General features: G+C 32.4%; 1 protein-coding gene across 1 annotated transcript; it reads left to right on the top strand.

The window, feature by feature from the left end:
• The first annotated feature begins 1,347 nt into the window (after nucleotides 1-1,347).
• On the top strand, nucleotides 1,348-6,153 carry LOC109337755 (E3 ubiquitin-protein ligase SIS3-like). The gene is made up of 10 exons (XM_019574796.1): nucleotides 1,348-1,636; nucleotides 1,720-1,758; nucleotides 1,941-2,007; nucleotides 2,517-2,590; nucleotides 3,720-3,858; nucleotides 3,939-4,031; nucleotides 4,237-4,302; nucleotides 4,603-4,722; nucleotides 5,008-5,121; nucleotides 5,585-6,153. The coding sequence occupies exons 1-10, from the start codon at nucleotides 1,608-1,610 to the stop codon at nucleotides 5,912-5,914; spliced, it is 1,071 nt and encodes a 356-aa protein (XP_019430341.1). The 5' UTR covers nucleotides 1,348-1,607; the 3' UTR covers nucleotides 5,915-6,153.
• The last annotated feature ends 11,234 nt before the right edge of the window (nucleotides 6,154-17,387 follow it).

Raw genomic sequence — 17,387 nt, 5'->3', positions numbered from 1 at the left:
GCTGTCGTTGAATCCAGATTCACGTCCGGTTAAGCAGAAGCTACGAAAGATAAAGCCAGAGATTTCCTTAAGGGTGAAAGAAGAGGTGGAAAATGGCTAGACGTTGGGTTTGTGACAGACTCTACATATCCAGGATGAGTGGCTGATGTTGTAGCAGTACTAAAGAATGGAGGCAAACTCACGATCTGCATTGACTACTGAGATTTAAACAACGCTAGCCCAAAGGATGATTTTCCGGTACCTCATATAGATGTCTTGATTGATAGCACTGCAAACCATGCTCTTTTCTCCTTCATGGATGGGTAGGTCGCATTATGTTCAAAAAGTCTTCATGAAATATAATTACTTTGATTATAAACATACTCGCACACCATATGCTTCAAGTGTAAAATTATTTTCGAACAATAGTGAAGGTGTAGACAAGGTGAATATGTAAATATCATTGGTAGCCTTCAATATATCACTCATTGTGAAATTTTGTATTTCTTTTTGATACTTTTTGTAAAATTGTAATTTGAAAATTGTAGCATCATCTTTAATTTCCTAAAAAAATTCGGAATGATATGTCTCATACCATAGGTTTATGGATGGTAACGAGGGGATGCTAGTAATGATTAGTTGTATCCATATCCATATATTTTTTTGGAGCATATTTGTTATCAAATACAGTGTGTCATACCATGTCTTACTTTTTGTGATTGATTAAAAAATATATTAAAGTTAAAAGATTAACAATTTAAATATTTTTCAGACCACTCATAAACAATACTTATAAAGTGATACACTATTTTAGAATAGAAGATATTCACCCTACATTTATATCTATATAGATAATACTTTTAATATGGATATTTAAGATAATTTGAAATTTAGTTTTATATTTATGTTTTATAATAACCAATAATAATTCCTATATATGAACAATAAGTAATGAAAAACAAACTATACAATAAAAAAGTATATATAGTATACAAAATATTTATTGAAAAAAAATTTTATGAATATACATGAATAATTAATTCGAACTAAGATACTCAAATATAAACAAATTATAATATAAATATATTATAATCTCACATTTTATAATCTTACTGTATATAAACTAAAATTAAAAACATTATCTAAATGAAACACACCCGTAAATTATGAGCATGATTTGGTAATAATGTTGTGGTCTTAAACTCTTATCAGACATAAAACATTTGAAAGGTTTATATTAATGAGGATGATTATTATTATTTTGACCTTTACAAAATTATCTCCTATATATCTGTAATAGCAACAAAAGCTTTTATTCCCATTTTCCAAATATATTTGTTTTGGAATTGCACCAGTGAAAGAAGAAAAACATTTGTAAAATGGACATTTTCCTTTTATTACGTCATTACACAATACTCAAATATAGTTAGCAGTTTAGTTAAGATTCTTCACTGTGCTTCCTTTATTATTTGTCAATGTTCCAAACTAACTCATTTCATGAAAGATCATCTTACTTCAATTTAACTCTCTAACATTCATGCATTTTCTACTTTTCCATAACCACGATCTTCAATACGACACCGTTTCATTCTAGGGTTTCCCAAAATCAATTTCAATACCACACCACCATGGCCGTCAGAGGCGTCAATTTCAAGTGGTTAGTTTGAATTTCTCTTTGTTCGTGTTCGTATGATCAATCTTTTTGTCCCAATTTGATATGTAACTCGTTCTTACTTGTAGGTACGATGGATTTTTCTTGTCTATGCTCGCCACTAGTGTGTATCCTTCAACAATTCACATTTTATTGTGTTCTCCTAGTTATCCAGTGCTTCATTGATTGTACATTTCCAATTGCTATGAAATCATAATTAATTAATTAGTTTATTTCAGCAATCCATTGTAATAATCAGGTGTGCAAATAAAAAATCAGTATATGTATTCTTTGACCATTTGAATTGTAGAGTTATTGTGGTGATTAATTGGAAGCGGTATGATTCTTGTACACACCCCTTGCACATATGGATCGTGGTAGGTTCATTATATTAATTATGTTTTTTTAATTTTGTTTCATCATTGGTTTTTATCTCATTGTGGATCTAAATGGTTTATCTGTAGACATGTTTTGCACTAGTAGGCAAAACTATTAGATTAGTCCTCTAAGTTACTTATTATTTTCAATTTGGTCCTTTAACTTTTTTTGTTTCATTTTCACCATACCAATAGGTTTTTCCTCGTTCTCAACTCAAATTACAGTTTTGGTTCACTGGGTTCAGAATGTAAAAGATCAAAAAATCCCTCCGTGGCTTTAGACTACAAATCTAACGGAAAAACAGTTAATTTGAAATAGAAGATAACATAAAGGACCAATTCAAAAATAGAAAATAACTCGGTGAACCTATTTAAAAAGAAAATAACTTGGTGAACCTATTTAAAAAGAAAATAACTCATTAGACCAACTTGGAAATAGAAAATAACTTAGAGGACGAATCTAGTAGTTTTGTCTTGTAAATGACTGTTTTCTCCTTTTGATGTTTCAGGTTGATTACACTACTGTGTTCACTTTCCGGATTTTGATGTTTGTTGATAATGGGATTGCATCAGGATTGGGTTTGTAAGGCCTTCAACCTTTCAAATTTTGCGGTTACTGCTTCCTAGAATTTCTTATTTCAGACCAAATTGAATGAAGACAATTTATGTTGGTTGATTATGAATTAGTGTAGGAAGCCCTGGTTAAATTAGAGTATGATGATAGATCAGGCATGGTCGTGTTTCAGTATCCTCATGTGTTTTATTAAAGGTTTTAAATTGCAGTTCCAAATTATGGTGATGGTTACACTGTGTTTACTGCAATTGCAGACAATTGTGACAAAATGTGGTCATAGTTGTGGTCACGGAGACTACAAAAATGTAATCTTGTGACCTCAATTGTGATTTCAGAGACTACAAAAATGCAATTTAAAGCCCTGGTTTCATGTAACCTGTCTGGCTGAAAATTAGCCACATCTGACTAAGTAAAATCATGTGTTTTGTAACTAAGATCTTGTACACATGATAATCATGGCATCAACCAATAGAATGTTTGTGGAAATGGAATCAATCAACATGAAATTAATGTGATTGTGTATAGTATGGATAACACTAAATTTTTTCAACTTTCAACACTAGAGAAAAATTGTTGAGACAATTGTGTCATTTGTTTGACTCATAATTACATGGACACTGCACGTGGTTCGTACTCGGTCTGTCACTTTTTACCTTATTATTACAAGGCTCTCTTTATGATGAACTCTGTATGTGGTACCTGATACGAAGAATTTGGTATGTGGTACGTAGGGTAAATGAAATAATTATGTAACTATGGTTTTACTTAGGCAATGCACCTAAAATGGATGGTAATGCTTAGGTTAATGCTTCACTGTGGAAGAGGACATGAAAATTACTTGAAAATATATACTATCTTTATTTCTCATGATTTTATGAAAACATAATGTTTCTATGTGTATTCTGGAATGTTAAATTTTTAGGGTTCATTTCTCATAGTTATACGTGATTGTCAATCACAGAAGTTCAAAATCATTTATTTCATGGCTGACTTCTTTGATTTCGTTGCATAAAACTTCAGCAAATTGTTCTGGATTTTTAATATGGCATCAACTAATGTCAAATGATGTTTTAATTTGTCAAATTCCATTACTTATTCAGTTGCCCTTTCGATTTCCCAATTTTTTCTATGCTTCTAGAGATTTTGGTCGGCAGCAGAGATATTCTCGTTTCTGTGGAAGAGTAGTTGTCCTTTCAATACTTGCGTTGTTACTCTATCCATTTCTTTGGACTTGGACTATAATCGGTTCCGTGTGGTTCTCCAGCACCAAGATTTGCGTATGTTTTATCTATGTTTAGTCTTCAGGTGGTAATATTTGAACAAGCTTATGATACATAATGCAAATAATTACCTGCAGTTGCCTGGACAGGGTCAGAAATGGGGCTTCCTCATCTGGTTACTTTTTAGCTACTTTGCACTCACTTGTATTGCTTGCATGTCTATGAGGAAGGTAAGTGGTGCTCTGTTGTTGTCTATCATATGTTTCCATGACTTTTTTCCACCTTCCTTGGTCCAACACTTTTTGTTCTGCTTGCCATGCATGTTCTTCTTTCTGAACAACCTATCATCTGCACTTGTTTGCAGAATACTATTCTCACTTGATATTTCTTATCTCTAGGTGTTTCTCTTATTTTGGTTTGTTTAACTCTTTGCAGTGGTTGGCTCGAAGACAGGCACACTTTTTAGGTTCCCGACAGGGTATCCCCATATCCGAATACAGGGTTAGTTTTACCTTAACTATGTATTATGTGTTATAGTGCTAGTTAGTGCCTCATGGAAATTCCGTCTTCTGGTGGTATGATCCTGCAATATTTGATGTCAATTCAAATGGGGGTATTTGTAAATCATGTCCTGAATGTTGTGTCTATCATATGTGTTGACTGTTGACAGCCAGAATATCTTTTTATTCATATATGGGGTTCATGGGTGTACTTAGCAATCCAAATTTTCCTGTGTTTGATTCTCCCCATTTTAGGACTATTTGATGGTATTGGTAAGATTTGCTATTTTCCTTTTGTTAGGTTTTACTTGAAATGATCCAAGTGCCTGATTGGGCATTTGAAGCTGCAGGCCAAGAAACAAGGGCTATGGATCAAGATGCTGCTGCATATCATCCTGGAGTTTTCCTAACTCCAGCTCAGGTTATTTTAGCTTATGTTTCTAGATGTCTCGATCACATATTGAAACTCATGTCAAGAAGTAGTTCATGTTATTATGTGCCAAGCAGAGTGAACTTATTGTTACATACTATATTTTAATGAAATATATTGTTTGGTTCCTCTGATAATTATTCTAGCATTATCTTGTGCTTTGGAAAAGGGTTTGTTATGATTATTTATGTGATATGTCTCTGGCTTGAATATCCTTTTGTATAACCATTGTCAGTTTCCCTCCTGATACTTGAGTTTCTTTTGAGTCGGGTGCAGAAAGAAGCAGTTGAAGCTTTAATTCAGGAATTGCCGAAGTTCAAATTAAAGGCTGTTCCTACTGATTGCAGTGAATGTCTCATCTGCTTAGAAGAGTTCCATGTAGGGAATGAGGTATGTTTTTTCTCAAAATGGCCGGGCCTTATGTTGTTTGCTATCTGTTACCAAAAAAGACATTCTCTTATCTAATTACTGAAATGGATGATGGCCATTTTGTTCCATCTTACTGACTATATGGAACCATATTTGGTGGTAGCAAAAATATTGATGTACATACTAAATATTCCACCAGTTACATTGCATTAAATCATTTTTGTGGACTCTAATCTTAAAGTTCTACCTGCCCAGTTACAAGGCTTCCACTTAGTGGGGTCAAGGGTGGGTAGATAACACAACCTTACCACCATAGGTCAAGAAGCTGTTTTCAGGGTTTGTACCCTTATCGTTGTGCCAAGGCTCACCCTCTTCCCATCTTAAAATTCTATCTACACAAATTATTGGAGATCTATACTTTAAATAAAGTTGAGATACAATATATTAGGAATTGAGAATTAGCCTCTAACTGAATGTGGTGCAGGTTCGTGGCCTGCCTTGTGCTCACAACTTTCATGTTGAATGTATCGATGAGTGGCTTCGATTGAATGTGAAATGTCCCCGGTGCCGATGCTCTGTTTTCCCAAATCTTGATCTTAGTGCTCTGTCCAACATCCGCACTGAGTCGGAACAGTCTTCTGCTACTGTTGTGACAACCAGGAGATATGTGAGAGGTCAATCTTCTAGTCAGGTTTACTTCTCAAGGTCACAAGGACTTGTCCACCCAGTACATGCTGAAATTGCAATACCAATTGATGAGACAGACAATGGTTTGGAAAATGCTGAAAATGGTATTGCACCTGTTGTAACTTGAAATACATCAACCGGAAAATAGGTCTCTTCTGTCGAATGCATGCATGTTAGTCTTCACAAAATTAGGCTTCTTTTTGTGTTGTTTCTGAACTTCTGTTATACTTCTCATGTATAACACATTCTAGAGAGGCTGATGGGTATATGCATATATACATGCATTGCCAGAAACTTTAGAAATGCTGTACACTATTACAAGTTTTCTGATTGATCCATAAAGAAATGGACCAGCTTTCTTATCACAAGGGATCTTGTAGAAAATAGGACTTGAAAATTGAAATTGTGCCTTTTTGCACAGCTAATGTAACACCTTAAGTTTTGATAATATCATATTAGCAGAAACATAAGGAATTGAAAGAATAGTTTATCACCGCATTAAAATTCCCTTAACCTATAGGAAAACACTTCCAATATCAAATATTAAAAATAAGATAAAAAATTTAACTTAAATAAACATCATAGGATGGGTATTGTCTAATAAAGGTAAGAACATCTTAAAACACCGTTAAGATGTACATGTCTCATCTCAAAATAAAAAGAGAAAATACTAAACAAATAACATGTTACTAACTACTATAATTGCTTATCTACAGGCCTTCTAGCTGGTACCTGCTCAATCCCTAGGACATAGAAATGTTAATATCAAAGCAAGATAAAAATATCATTAACTGTATATAAAAATATCAAGACCATGACATTTCTAGCCATCATAGGTACAATAAATCTCTATAAAAAGATTAAGATAAAATATATCATATGATAACATAAACTAATAATAACTAGTGGCTTATAAGTTATAACAATATCAATTAAAACATAAGTTGAGTGGTAATAATAACACATGCAATTTACATATTTGATCTTAATTATGTTGAACCTTCAATCCGTGATTAAAATTTTGCACATATATTTGTTGGAGGTGCATAAACTTATTCCACCACCACGAGTTTATGGGATTAACTTACACCATTTCTAAAAATAAGTTTGTCTTCATCCCATTGAGAATTTGTTTTTTTTTTGTGACCAAACCAATAAACAAGAAAATAAAAATATCCGAGAAAATAAAATTTCTATAATATCAATATCTAGACGTCAGTACTCAACAAAGATGTTATTTTGCTAACTGACAATTTGGTTAATGAAATTACTAAAATGTTGTCACAAAAGAAGTATAAAAAGTTATAATATCCAGAGTTGGCAATAATAATTTGAATACAAAAAACCTAATATTAAACTTCACTATTTATCCTTTAAGTATCCAATATTTTAAGACAATAAAAAGATAACTATTCGGATAAGTTTCTCAATACCAATTCTTATATATTTATCAATTCCTCAATAAGTAGATGACAATTGAAATAACCAATTTTAAATCCCTTGAACAATCAAACAATTATTCTTAATATAATTGAGTGTTTAATGACTAGTTCAATTAATTTGACTCCTAGAATTAATATGTTACTATCTGATTTTTTTTATTTCTTCTCCTAATTTATGTGTATGATATGTTGATTGTTGCTAATCATTTGAGTGATGATATTCATCTGAAAAACATGTTGGGCAAGGAAGGAGTTTGATATGAAATATTTAGGGGTTGCTAAGAATATTATTTGGATGGATATTACATGGACATGAAAGCTAGAAAACTATGTCTCTCTCAACAAAGCTATATTGAGAATATCCTATAGAGATTTGAATTGAGCAATGGTAAAGTAGCGAGTACTCGGTTGGCAAATCACTTCAAGCTTTTCATGCATCAATATTCAAAGACATATGAAGGTAAGAAATATATGTCAAGGGTTCTATATGCTAATGCATTTGGTTGCTTGATATATGTTATGGTTTGTAATGGACTAGACTTGACACAAGTAGTTAGTCATGTTTGGCAACTAATAGAGTAAACTTTCAATCGTTGGTAATATTGATTTAGTCTATGTAGGGGGACTTGGATGATGGAAGCTCCATGACATGGTTTATCTTTACCCTTGTAGGCAGACTAATTATGTGAAGATCATTAGTTTATTTTTTGTTATTGTGCCCACAACTTAAGAAGAGTACATGATAATTGGTGAAGCTTCTAATGAAGCTCTATGACTTATAGGGCTGAATAAATGAGTTAGGCATTGAGCAAGGTGGAACTCCGTTGCGTTGTGACATATAAAGTGCTATCTATTAAAGATATTTTAGAGATTATTTTAGAAATCCGTTAGGTGGTTAGGAAGTTAGTAGTTATTTTGTGAAGTCTATTTTAGTTACTTGGATTACAAGCTTTCTTTTTTTCTTGTATAAATAAGCCATCAATGGCTTCACTTTCCAATCAATAAGAATGAGGTAAATTTCCACATTTTCTTTTTGCTCTTTGATTTCTAATATGGTATTAGAGCATTCATCATAAAGGTTTTGGTCATCACCACTGTGCATTCTTTACCATTATTCTTTCATTCCAAGATTCAACAAAGAATCCTACCACGTTGAGGTTCATCATCACTAGCGATTTCTACCATAACGTCATTCTTTGGTTCCTCTTCTTCAACAATCTCATCATCACTTTCATCAAGCAATAACTCTCCATTTTCTTCATCACCATCATCATAATGCATCATTGTGGTGGCTTAAGAAGATTCAAAAGATCACAAGTCTAGGCTTATTCAACAACATTAGCATCTAAGGTGTATTATTGCATTAGGTGTGAGGCTCTTACTTTTGGAATTCTAAGGATATGCTACTCAAAAGAGATCTCAGCCTTTGGCCACTACAACCAATCTTCAAGGGTCAACACCACATGACCAGCTAAGGATGGGTGACACTGTCCAATCTCTTGTCTATGATGCAAGACGATATAAAAGTTTTTCGTTTGTTGAACAAGATACAAGAAATTATGCTCAGAAAGAAAGGTGTGGCAGTAGAGAAAAATAAAATGTTGCTGCAATGGCCAAGTGTCACTACCCAACTGTTCTTTCTTCTAGTATGGATGTTTGAATGTTCTTGAGGATTCTTGAGTTTCATATTTAGTTTCTTATTTTTCTCTTCTCTCAATTTTTCACCTTTTCTCTTCTCGAGTATTTCTTGAAACATAAATGTCAATCCAACGTAGAAGTGGCTAAGGTGCTTGAATTTTTACATTTTTGCTTGTACATATGAGGATATAAATAACCTTGCCCATGCGTTGATGCTGAAAGATGCAATGGATTCTGTCATGTTTCCTATCATTGATAAATTAATTGAAGCTTTGTGCAAGTTGTCTAAAGATATGCTCTTGTCCCGATGCTTTCTTGTACTCATTGACAGCCAGCTTCACCAACAACATTGGGAAAGGAAATTGTTAAATTTGGTGTGATATTAAGCATGGAAAGGAATGACCTATCTCAGGTTGAGATATTAGGGAAGTTTGCTGGTGCAGTTAGAAATTACAAAGCACATGTTGTTGCATATCCTGATGTTAATTGGCCTCACATTGCTGAAGAGTTTAGACGTATGAACCTTTCCTTGCTAATATGGTATGTGCTTCAAGAAGGAAGGAAGAGTCTTTCTCCAAGTACTCCAAGTAAATCTTTTACCAGTTCAATTTTATTAGATGAGAGTATGTTAACCAATGATTCTTTGAAAGGTCCTGAGTTTTTCCTACCACCAATTACCTTCCTACTCTACTTCTTACTTCTCTTTCACACAAACACACAATATCATTTTAGTGTATATTTTATATCAATGAACCTGCATATTAGTATCGAGATTCCAATCCATTTTTCTTTCTTTTATCATTAATGGTTGGTCTGTCCATGATGGTTAAGCTTAGATATAACTTCTGTCATGAATGGTTAAGCTTAGATATAACTTCTGCAATGAATGGTTAAGCGTTGGATGATATAAATTCTGTCATGGATAGTTAAGCAATGTTATTGCTTCAAATCAAGATTCCAAGTTAGGAGTTAAAAATGTTCACTCACCAGTTGGAGGAGGTATTAAAGATATTTTAGAAGTTGGTTAGGTGGTTAAGAAGTTAGTAGTTATTTTATAAAGTTGTATTAGTTGATTGGTTTGCAAGCTTTCTTTTTTCTCTTTCTCTTGTATAAATAATTCATCAATGCCTTCACTTTCCAATCAATGAGAATGAGGTAAATTTCCATACTCTCTTCTTGCTCTTTGATTTCTAATACTATCTTCTCGACAAAGAACTATGTATCATGCTAGGACAAAACATGTTGATATGAGATTTAACAATATCAAAGAATTTGTGAGTTTTAGATAGTTGCTCAGAAAATTCACACTTTAGAAAATACAACTAATAGCCAAATTGGTTATCATATGCATGTTGAGGCTATCCATGACCTTACTAAACATTTAAGGATGTTAGACTATGGAGTGCATCAACCCATGAGCTAGATAATATTAGATTAGCTACTAAACATTCTATGAACCAAACCAATAAAATCAGCCAAAAATAATACAAATGTCAATTTAATCTTACCAATACTAAAATGCTATGCCTTTCATTTATAAAAAACACAACATTGTAGTGTTGTAGAGTTTTAGTTACTAATAGATTAATATTTAGTAGACCCATTCTCTAGTCTCTACCCACAAATCACTTACTATCCATCTTAATTTTAATTTTCACACGCACAAAGAGACGGTAACTTATGATAAAAAATATGAGTTTTATACATTATTAAGGTATTATTTAACATTCATATTTAACCATTTTGAATCTTCAAAAAAGTAATACAAATAAATAATAAATAATGTAATAACTATGTATAAATTTTTATACTGATATTACATAAATATTACACTCGTTTATAATTATAATTGGGTTTCCTTGCATTTGATTGAAAAACCAACATTGAATCTGGTTAGCTCTTTTTTTAGAACAACATTGATAATTTTTCATTATCTATTTTTTATAATTATATTTGTGACTTTTAAGCATTAGAAACAACAGACTATTCAACCCAACCCAATCAAGGGCGGGTTGGTTCAATTCTTAAGATCTAAATCATATTTACCCTATCCAGCCACTGGTGCTTGGTTCAGTTCCAATTTTCCATAGATACCAAACTAAACCACATGCGGCCCAACTGTTAAGTAAGCTAAAACTCAAGTTCAATTTTGGTTCATTTAATAAATGACCCAAACTTGAATCAGATTATTTTTTCACAAGTCAAGCATGAAATTTAAGTACTCAATTTGGCTCGACTGATTTGCTCCCTGGTAGAGAAGTCAATTAATCAATTTGATAACTTCTCAAAAGATGTGAGGGGAAACAAATTTTGTTGTTGTATAGTGGAGTGTCTAACGTATGTCATCTTTACTATAGCATTAAGAGAGGGTAATAGGCTGGCGGATTACATGTCAAAAAATTTAGTTTCGGATCACATGCTAATATCATATTTTGGGACTGCATACCTACAGATGGATCTTACTCCGTTGTTTTAGTTTTACTTTCTTTTTTTTGTTTATATTTCCATTATACCAAAAAAAGAATAGGCATTACTATATCCTCTTAATATATCTTTCTAACAATCCTCCAATTACTTAATAAAGTAAATTAAAAAAAAAACAAATACTCCTTCAGAAATTAAAAGCACTAAAAAGTTTGTCTATAGTAGTTGGGACTTGGATGTGTGGGAGAAGATGAAAATTGCGTTGGTACACATTTAATAGAAGAGGAAAAATGCTTTATTCCATACTCTGCAGGTCTACTATAATTTCACCTATGTGTTAAACTGTTAATGCATGTGGATTTCCGTCTGTTTATTCTACCAAATTTAGTTGATATATCATAGAAAAATGCTGACTGATATGGCAGGTATTGTTTGATTGCGAATATTATCCATTTGAATACTCCCGATTACAAACATGTGATCTAGTCAGTCATTTAGTCAACTCAAACTTCAATCAATCACCATACCAAGTGGCAGATCTAGGACTGGATGTCACGAGTGCAAGTTGTAATAAATACAGTATTATTAAATTCAATTAGATCGGCTGATTCAACTTAAAATGGAATCTGATTGGTTCCGGTTGCTAATATGATCAATTATAAACCAAAACTATTATGGATTATAGTTTGATTTGACTATTTTGCACATAAAACTAGTAACTCGGTCTGTTTATCGAATCTAGTCGGTTGGATCAATTGTTTTTTAAACTGATGTCTTGTGAGAAAACAAATCTTGTGCTTTAAACTTTTTTGTCCACTTTTATTCGATGATATTTTCAACTTATTTGTGACATTTTATTATCGTTAAACTTTTTTGTTGATTGTTTAATTAATATTTATGTAATAATATTATTTTTAAAATTGAAGTATAAAATTATTAAACCATGTTAAGTAGTATTATAAAACTAATAATTTTTTGAAGTATATTGATTTAACTAGTCTAACTAGTGACTTAGAAATTTCATCATTGACTCAACAATTGACCGAGTTGATGACTAATTCTAGTATAATTATAATAATGGTTAAGTGACATAAAATTTTATATAACAAGTTAATAACATTGGTACAATTTTATATAACCAAGAGGTGCAACAAATATTAACTATAAAAGTATTATACGGTAGACAAAAAATCGAGGGTGTGCATGTGCACACCCTAGGACATGATATGTCTGTCCATGTGATTACCACTTTGGTTTCTTCATGGATTAGGCAAGTAAAGAACAACAACCAAACATTTATCTCAATGGGTGGGATTAGGTGCATAGATTGAAAAACACCATTGTTGAAATATATTTTGCTATATTGGGTTAATATTATATTGGGCTAGGAATTAGTTTACACACACTTACATTTTGTATAATGAACAATCATTGTAAATTCAATTTCCATGATTAAAACATGTGTAAAGTAGATTAATTAATTAGGAGTTAGGTAAAGTTAAGTCTATTGCATTTTCTATATAATAGTTTTGGGAACAAGCGATCAATCAAATAGTAAAAGAATATAGAGAAAAGAGATTAATGTGAAGAAGATCTTTGCTCCTGACCTTGGCAAGGTTTTGAATCACCAAAAAGAAGAAAATGAAGAATACTTATGAAGACAAAGAAGATTAAAGCTTCAAGAATATTAGATTAAGTCTCTATAGGTACTTCTATCCTAAAACTCTTAAATATACAAAGTAGTAATGCTCAAACTATTTTTAAAGGAAAATGAAATACTTTAAACATACTCAAAATATTTTTCAAAATAGTGTGTAATGGGTTACTACATCTAAGTAACAAGTTACATGTGTGAGAAAAAGAGTTATCCAACTTTAAACTGTTCAGAGTAATTCATTACTACCTTTAAGTAACAGATTACCAGTTTTACAAAAGTTGAGTAACCGATTACCCAAATAGTGTAATCGATTACTCTAATTCGTTTTTTTAAAAGAACATTAAATAGAGAGTTTGGGTAATCAATTACTGAAGACTGTTGCATGAAATTTCAGATTTCAAAATGAAATGTTTTCACTCTAAACGAAATCTCTTCGCTTCAAACAACTCCTACACTTTCAGAAAGACACCATGGGTGTTTGGAAAGTCTATATAAAGACTCTAACTCTCACAACACAAACACACAACATATACACAACTCTTATAAAATTTCCAAAAGCTCTTAAACTTATTCTGAAGTTATTTCTCTACACTTTTTGCAACTTGCACTCAAACTTTCAAAGTTATTTTTTGAAGTTGCTTAGAAGTGTTTCAAAGTTTTATAAACTTAAAGAGAATTATTACTAAGTATACAAAAGAGTTGATTGGATTGCAAGTGTTATTATATTTCATACTTGTAAAGACAATCCAAAACCATCATTCAAATTCTTCATTCAGTGTTATAACTTTCTTTCACAGGGTGTGAATAGAAATGGGATAGAGTTACTTGGAAAGGTGTTTTTCAAGGTATAAATATTAGTGAGTGTGTAAGGTACATAGAGATCTCGGGGTGAGATATTTTAATTACAACTCATAATATTTAGTGGAAAATCTCTTATGCTGCAAGAGTACTGGACGTAGCCTTCGGTGGACAAGAAGGTGAACCAGCATAAAATCCTTGTGTACTCTCTTCTCCCTTACCTCTTTGATTTATTCTTGTTTATTTTCTGCAATATTATCCGCTGCACGTTAACTCTTACTTTTTGCAGAAAAAGTAACCATAATTTTAAGTCAACAAATTCACCCCTCCTCTTAGTTGCAATATCATTCTTACAATTGGCACCAGAGCTATATTTGAGTAAGATACTCTCAAATCTGATCCTATATCAAGATGGCCTCAAGATCATTCCTAGGAGAAGTTTCCAACATCAACCGCCCTCCAAGCTTTGTTGGAGAATGCTATGATTTCTGGAAAATTAGAATGAGGATCTTTATTGAATCTCAAGACTTAGACATATGGATCGCCATTGAAGAAGGACCATATATACCATTTATTGTTATCAACAATATAAGGGAAATAAAGCCAAAATCATCATGGAACGATGAAGACAAAAAGAAGGTACAATATGATTTAAAGGCAATTCTCACCTCCGCTCTTGGTATTTATGAATTCTTTAGAGTATCAAATTGTAAATCTGCAAAAGAAATGTGGGGTACTCTAGAGACCACACACAAAGGAAGTAAAAAGGTCAAGACTCAACACTCTTTCTTAGGATTACAAAATGTTTCGCATGAAGCCTGAAGAGAAAATGCTTGATTTACAAAAGAGATTTACTCATCTTACCAATCACCTTGTTGCACTTGGAAAAGTTCTATCAAATAGTGACTTAAAATTGAAAGTTCTTAGATCACTCACCAGAATATGGCAACCAAAGGTAACTGCAATTTCTGAAAAGAAAATTTTATCCAAAATGTCTTTGACTGCTTTGTTTGGCAAACTGCAGGTACACGAACTAGAACTTAGCCAACTTGATCAACACGAGGAGCAAGAAAAGAAGAAGAAAAATATTTCTCTTAAAGCAAAAGTGGATAGATATGACTCATCTGTAGATGAATCAGAAAAAGATGATACAGAAGATATAAGTCTCTTCGTAAAGAAATTCAGCAAGTTCCTAAAAAGGAACAAAGGCGCAAAGACTGGTCAAACAAGGAAATTCACAAAAAACAATGATGTCTCAAGCTCAAGTCAAAACTTTACATGTTTTGAATGTGGCAAACCGGGTCACATAAATATGGATTGTCCAAATTTGAAAAAGGGTTCTTTCAAAGGAAAGAATGATATAAAGACTAGAAGTAGAGCATCCATTGCTTGGGAAGACAGTGATACCAGTTCTGCATCTAAAATAGAAAGCGAAGAGCAAGCACATCTATCACTTATGGAATCTCATCATTCTGATGATGAAGAGGTAAACGACTCTAATCTATTTTCTTCTTCTGAACTTCAGCATGCATTTAATGATTTACATGATGAATATGTTAAATTATCAAAAAAATTTCTAAAACAAAAATCTGAAATAGATGCATTTAGTAACAAATCTTCTTCATCCTCTTGTCAAAACCACATCACTCTTGAAAATAAAGTATTAACATTAAGCTTTGAACTTAATAAACTAAACAAGAGTGGTAAAATCTTAGAAAAGATTATCAATGATCAAAGACACTCAACAGACCGAAGATGTCTTGGCTATTCAAAAGCCATGGTTTCAAGAAACCAAGTGTCCAAAAGAAAACAATCTTTCAAAAGAAAAGTATCCATGCATTTGAAAAATCTAGGATACACATTCATCAACCCATATGTACATACTGTAAAATTCATGGGCATACACCAAACACATGCATGATTAGAAAATATGGTGTACCCCTAGGAAAATTTAAATGGGTTGAGAAAGGTACTAACCATCTAGGATCCAAAGAATATTGGATACCTAACAAAACTTAATTTAGTTTTTAGGAAAACATGAGAGCCACCTACAATTTATGGTACCTGGATAGCGGCTGCTCAAAACACATGACGAGCGATAAAAGTAAATTCTCTGTTCTTACTCCAAGGGACAAAGGATATGTCACATATGGTGACAACAACAAGGGAAGAATTCTTGGAGTTGGTAGAATTGGAAAGCCACCATCAACAACTATAGAAGGTGTACTATATGTTGAAGGACTCAAGCACAACCTTCTAAGCATAAGTCAATTATGCGACAAAGGATTTCATGTGGCATTCTACCCAGATAAATGCATCATTGAAAGTAAGGATTCTAATAATTCTGAACTTATTGGTAAGAGAATAAATAATATATATATGATTGACATGAATTCTGCTTTACCTATAACATGTTTAGTACAAAATGATAATCATGATGCATGACTTTGGCATAGAAGAATTTCTCACATGGCTTTGGCATAGAGGAATTTCTCATATTCACATGAAACATTTGAATAAACTCATTAAGAAATATTTAGTTGTTGGTTTACCCAAAATGAAGTTTGTTAAAGACAAACTATGTGGTGCTTGTCAAATGGGTAAACAAAGAAAAACTTCTTTCAAACCAAAGCACATGGTTTCTTCCGATTACTTCATATGGATTTATTTGGTTCGTCAAGGACAAAATATTTTGGTGGAAATTATTATGCTCTTATTATAGTGGATGATTTTTCTAGATATACTTGGACTCTATTCTTAGTTCATAAGAATGAGGCATTCAAATCCTTTAGCATTTATGCTCAGAGAGTTCAGAATGAAAAATCTCTAAAAATCGTTGCTATACGAAGTGATCATGGGGGAGAATTTCAAAACTCCTCTTTTGAGGAATTCTGTGTTGATCATGGGATCAACCACAATTTTTCTGCTCCTAGAACACCCCAACAAAATGGTGTTGTAGAGAGAAAGAATCGGTCCTTAGAAGAACTGGCTCGAACAATGTTAAATTAAACTAACCTCCCAAAATACTTTTTGGCTGATGCAGTTAGCAATGCGTGTTATGTTTCGAATCGAGTTCTTATAAGACCTATTCTTAAGAAAACCCCCTATGAATTCTTCAAATGTAGAAAACCTAACATTTCTCATCTACATGTTTTTTGTTGTAAATGTTTTGTTTTGAACAATGGTAAGGATAAATTGGGCAAGTTTGATGCAAAAGCTGATGAAGGAATTTTCCTTGGCTATTCTCTCACGAGTAAAGCTTATAGAGTCTTTAATAAAAGAAATTTTGCCATGGAAGAATTTGTTCATGTAACTTTTCATAAAACCTATCATGCATTAAAAGATGTGATATCTTGTGATGAAGACGACTTTCCAAGTTCCCCTGCTAAAAATAATTCTATTGTTGATATTACAACCAAACCTGAAGAATTAAGAATTAATGACCATCTATCTTCTCAAGAAGAGCATATTCACTCAGATCTACCAAAATAATGGAGAAGTCATCGAAATCATCCTATTGACAACATCATCAGTGATATAAGTAAAAGTATAACTACTCGTAGAGTGCTTGATGATTGTCTAAACATGGCCTTCGTCTCTCAGATAGAACCCTCCAAGATTGATGATGCAATCGAGGATGA

This window comes from Lupinus angustifolius, unplaced genomic scaffold (genome assembly GCF_001865875.1).
Source record: "Lupinus angustifolius cultivar Tanjil unplaced genomic scaffold, LupAngTanjil_v1.0 Scaffold_10_17, whole genome shotgun sequence".
Classification (NCBI taxonomy): Eukaryota; Viridiplantae; Streptophyta; class Magnoliopsida; order Fabales; family Fabaceae; genus Lupinus; species Lupinus angustifolius.
This window is presented reverse-complemented; position numbering and strand designations above follow the sequence as displayed.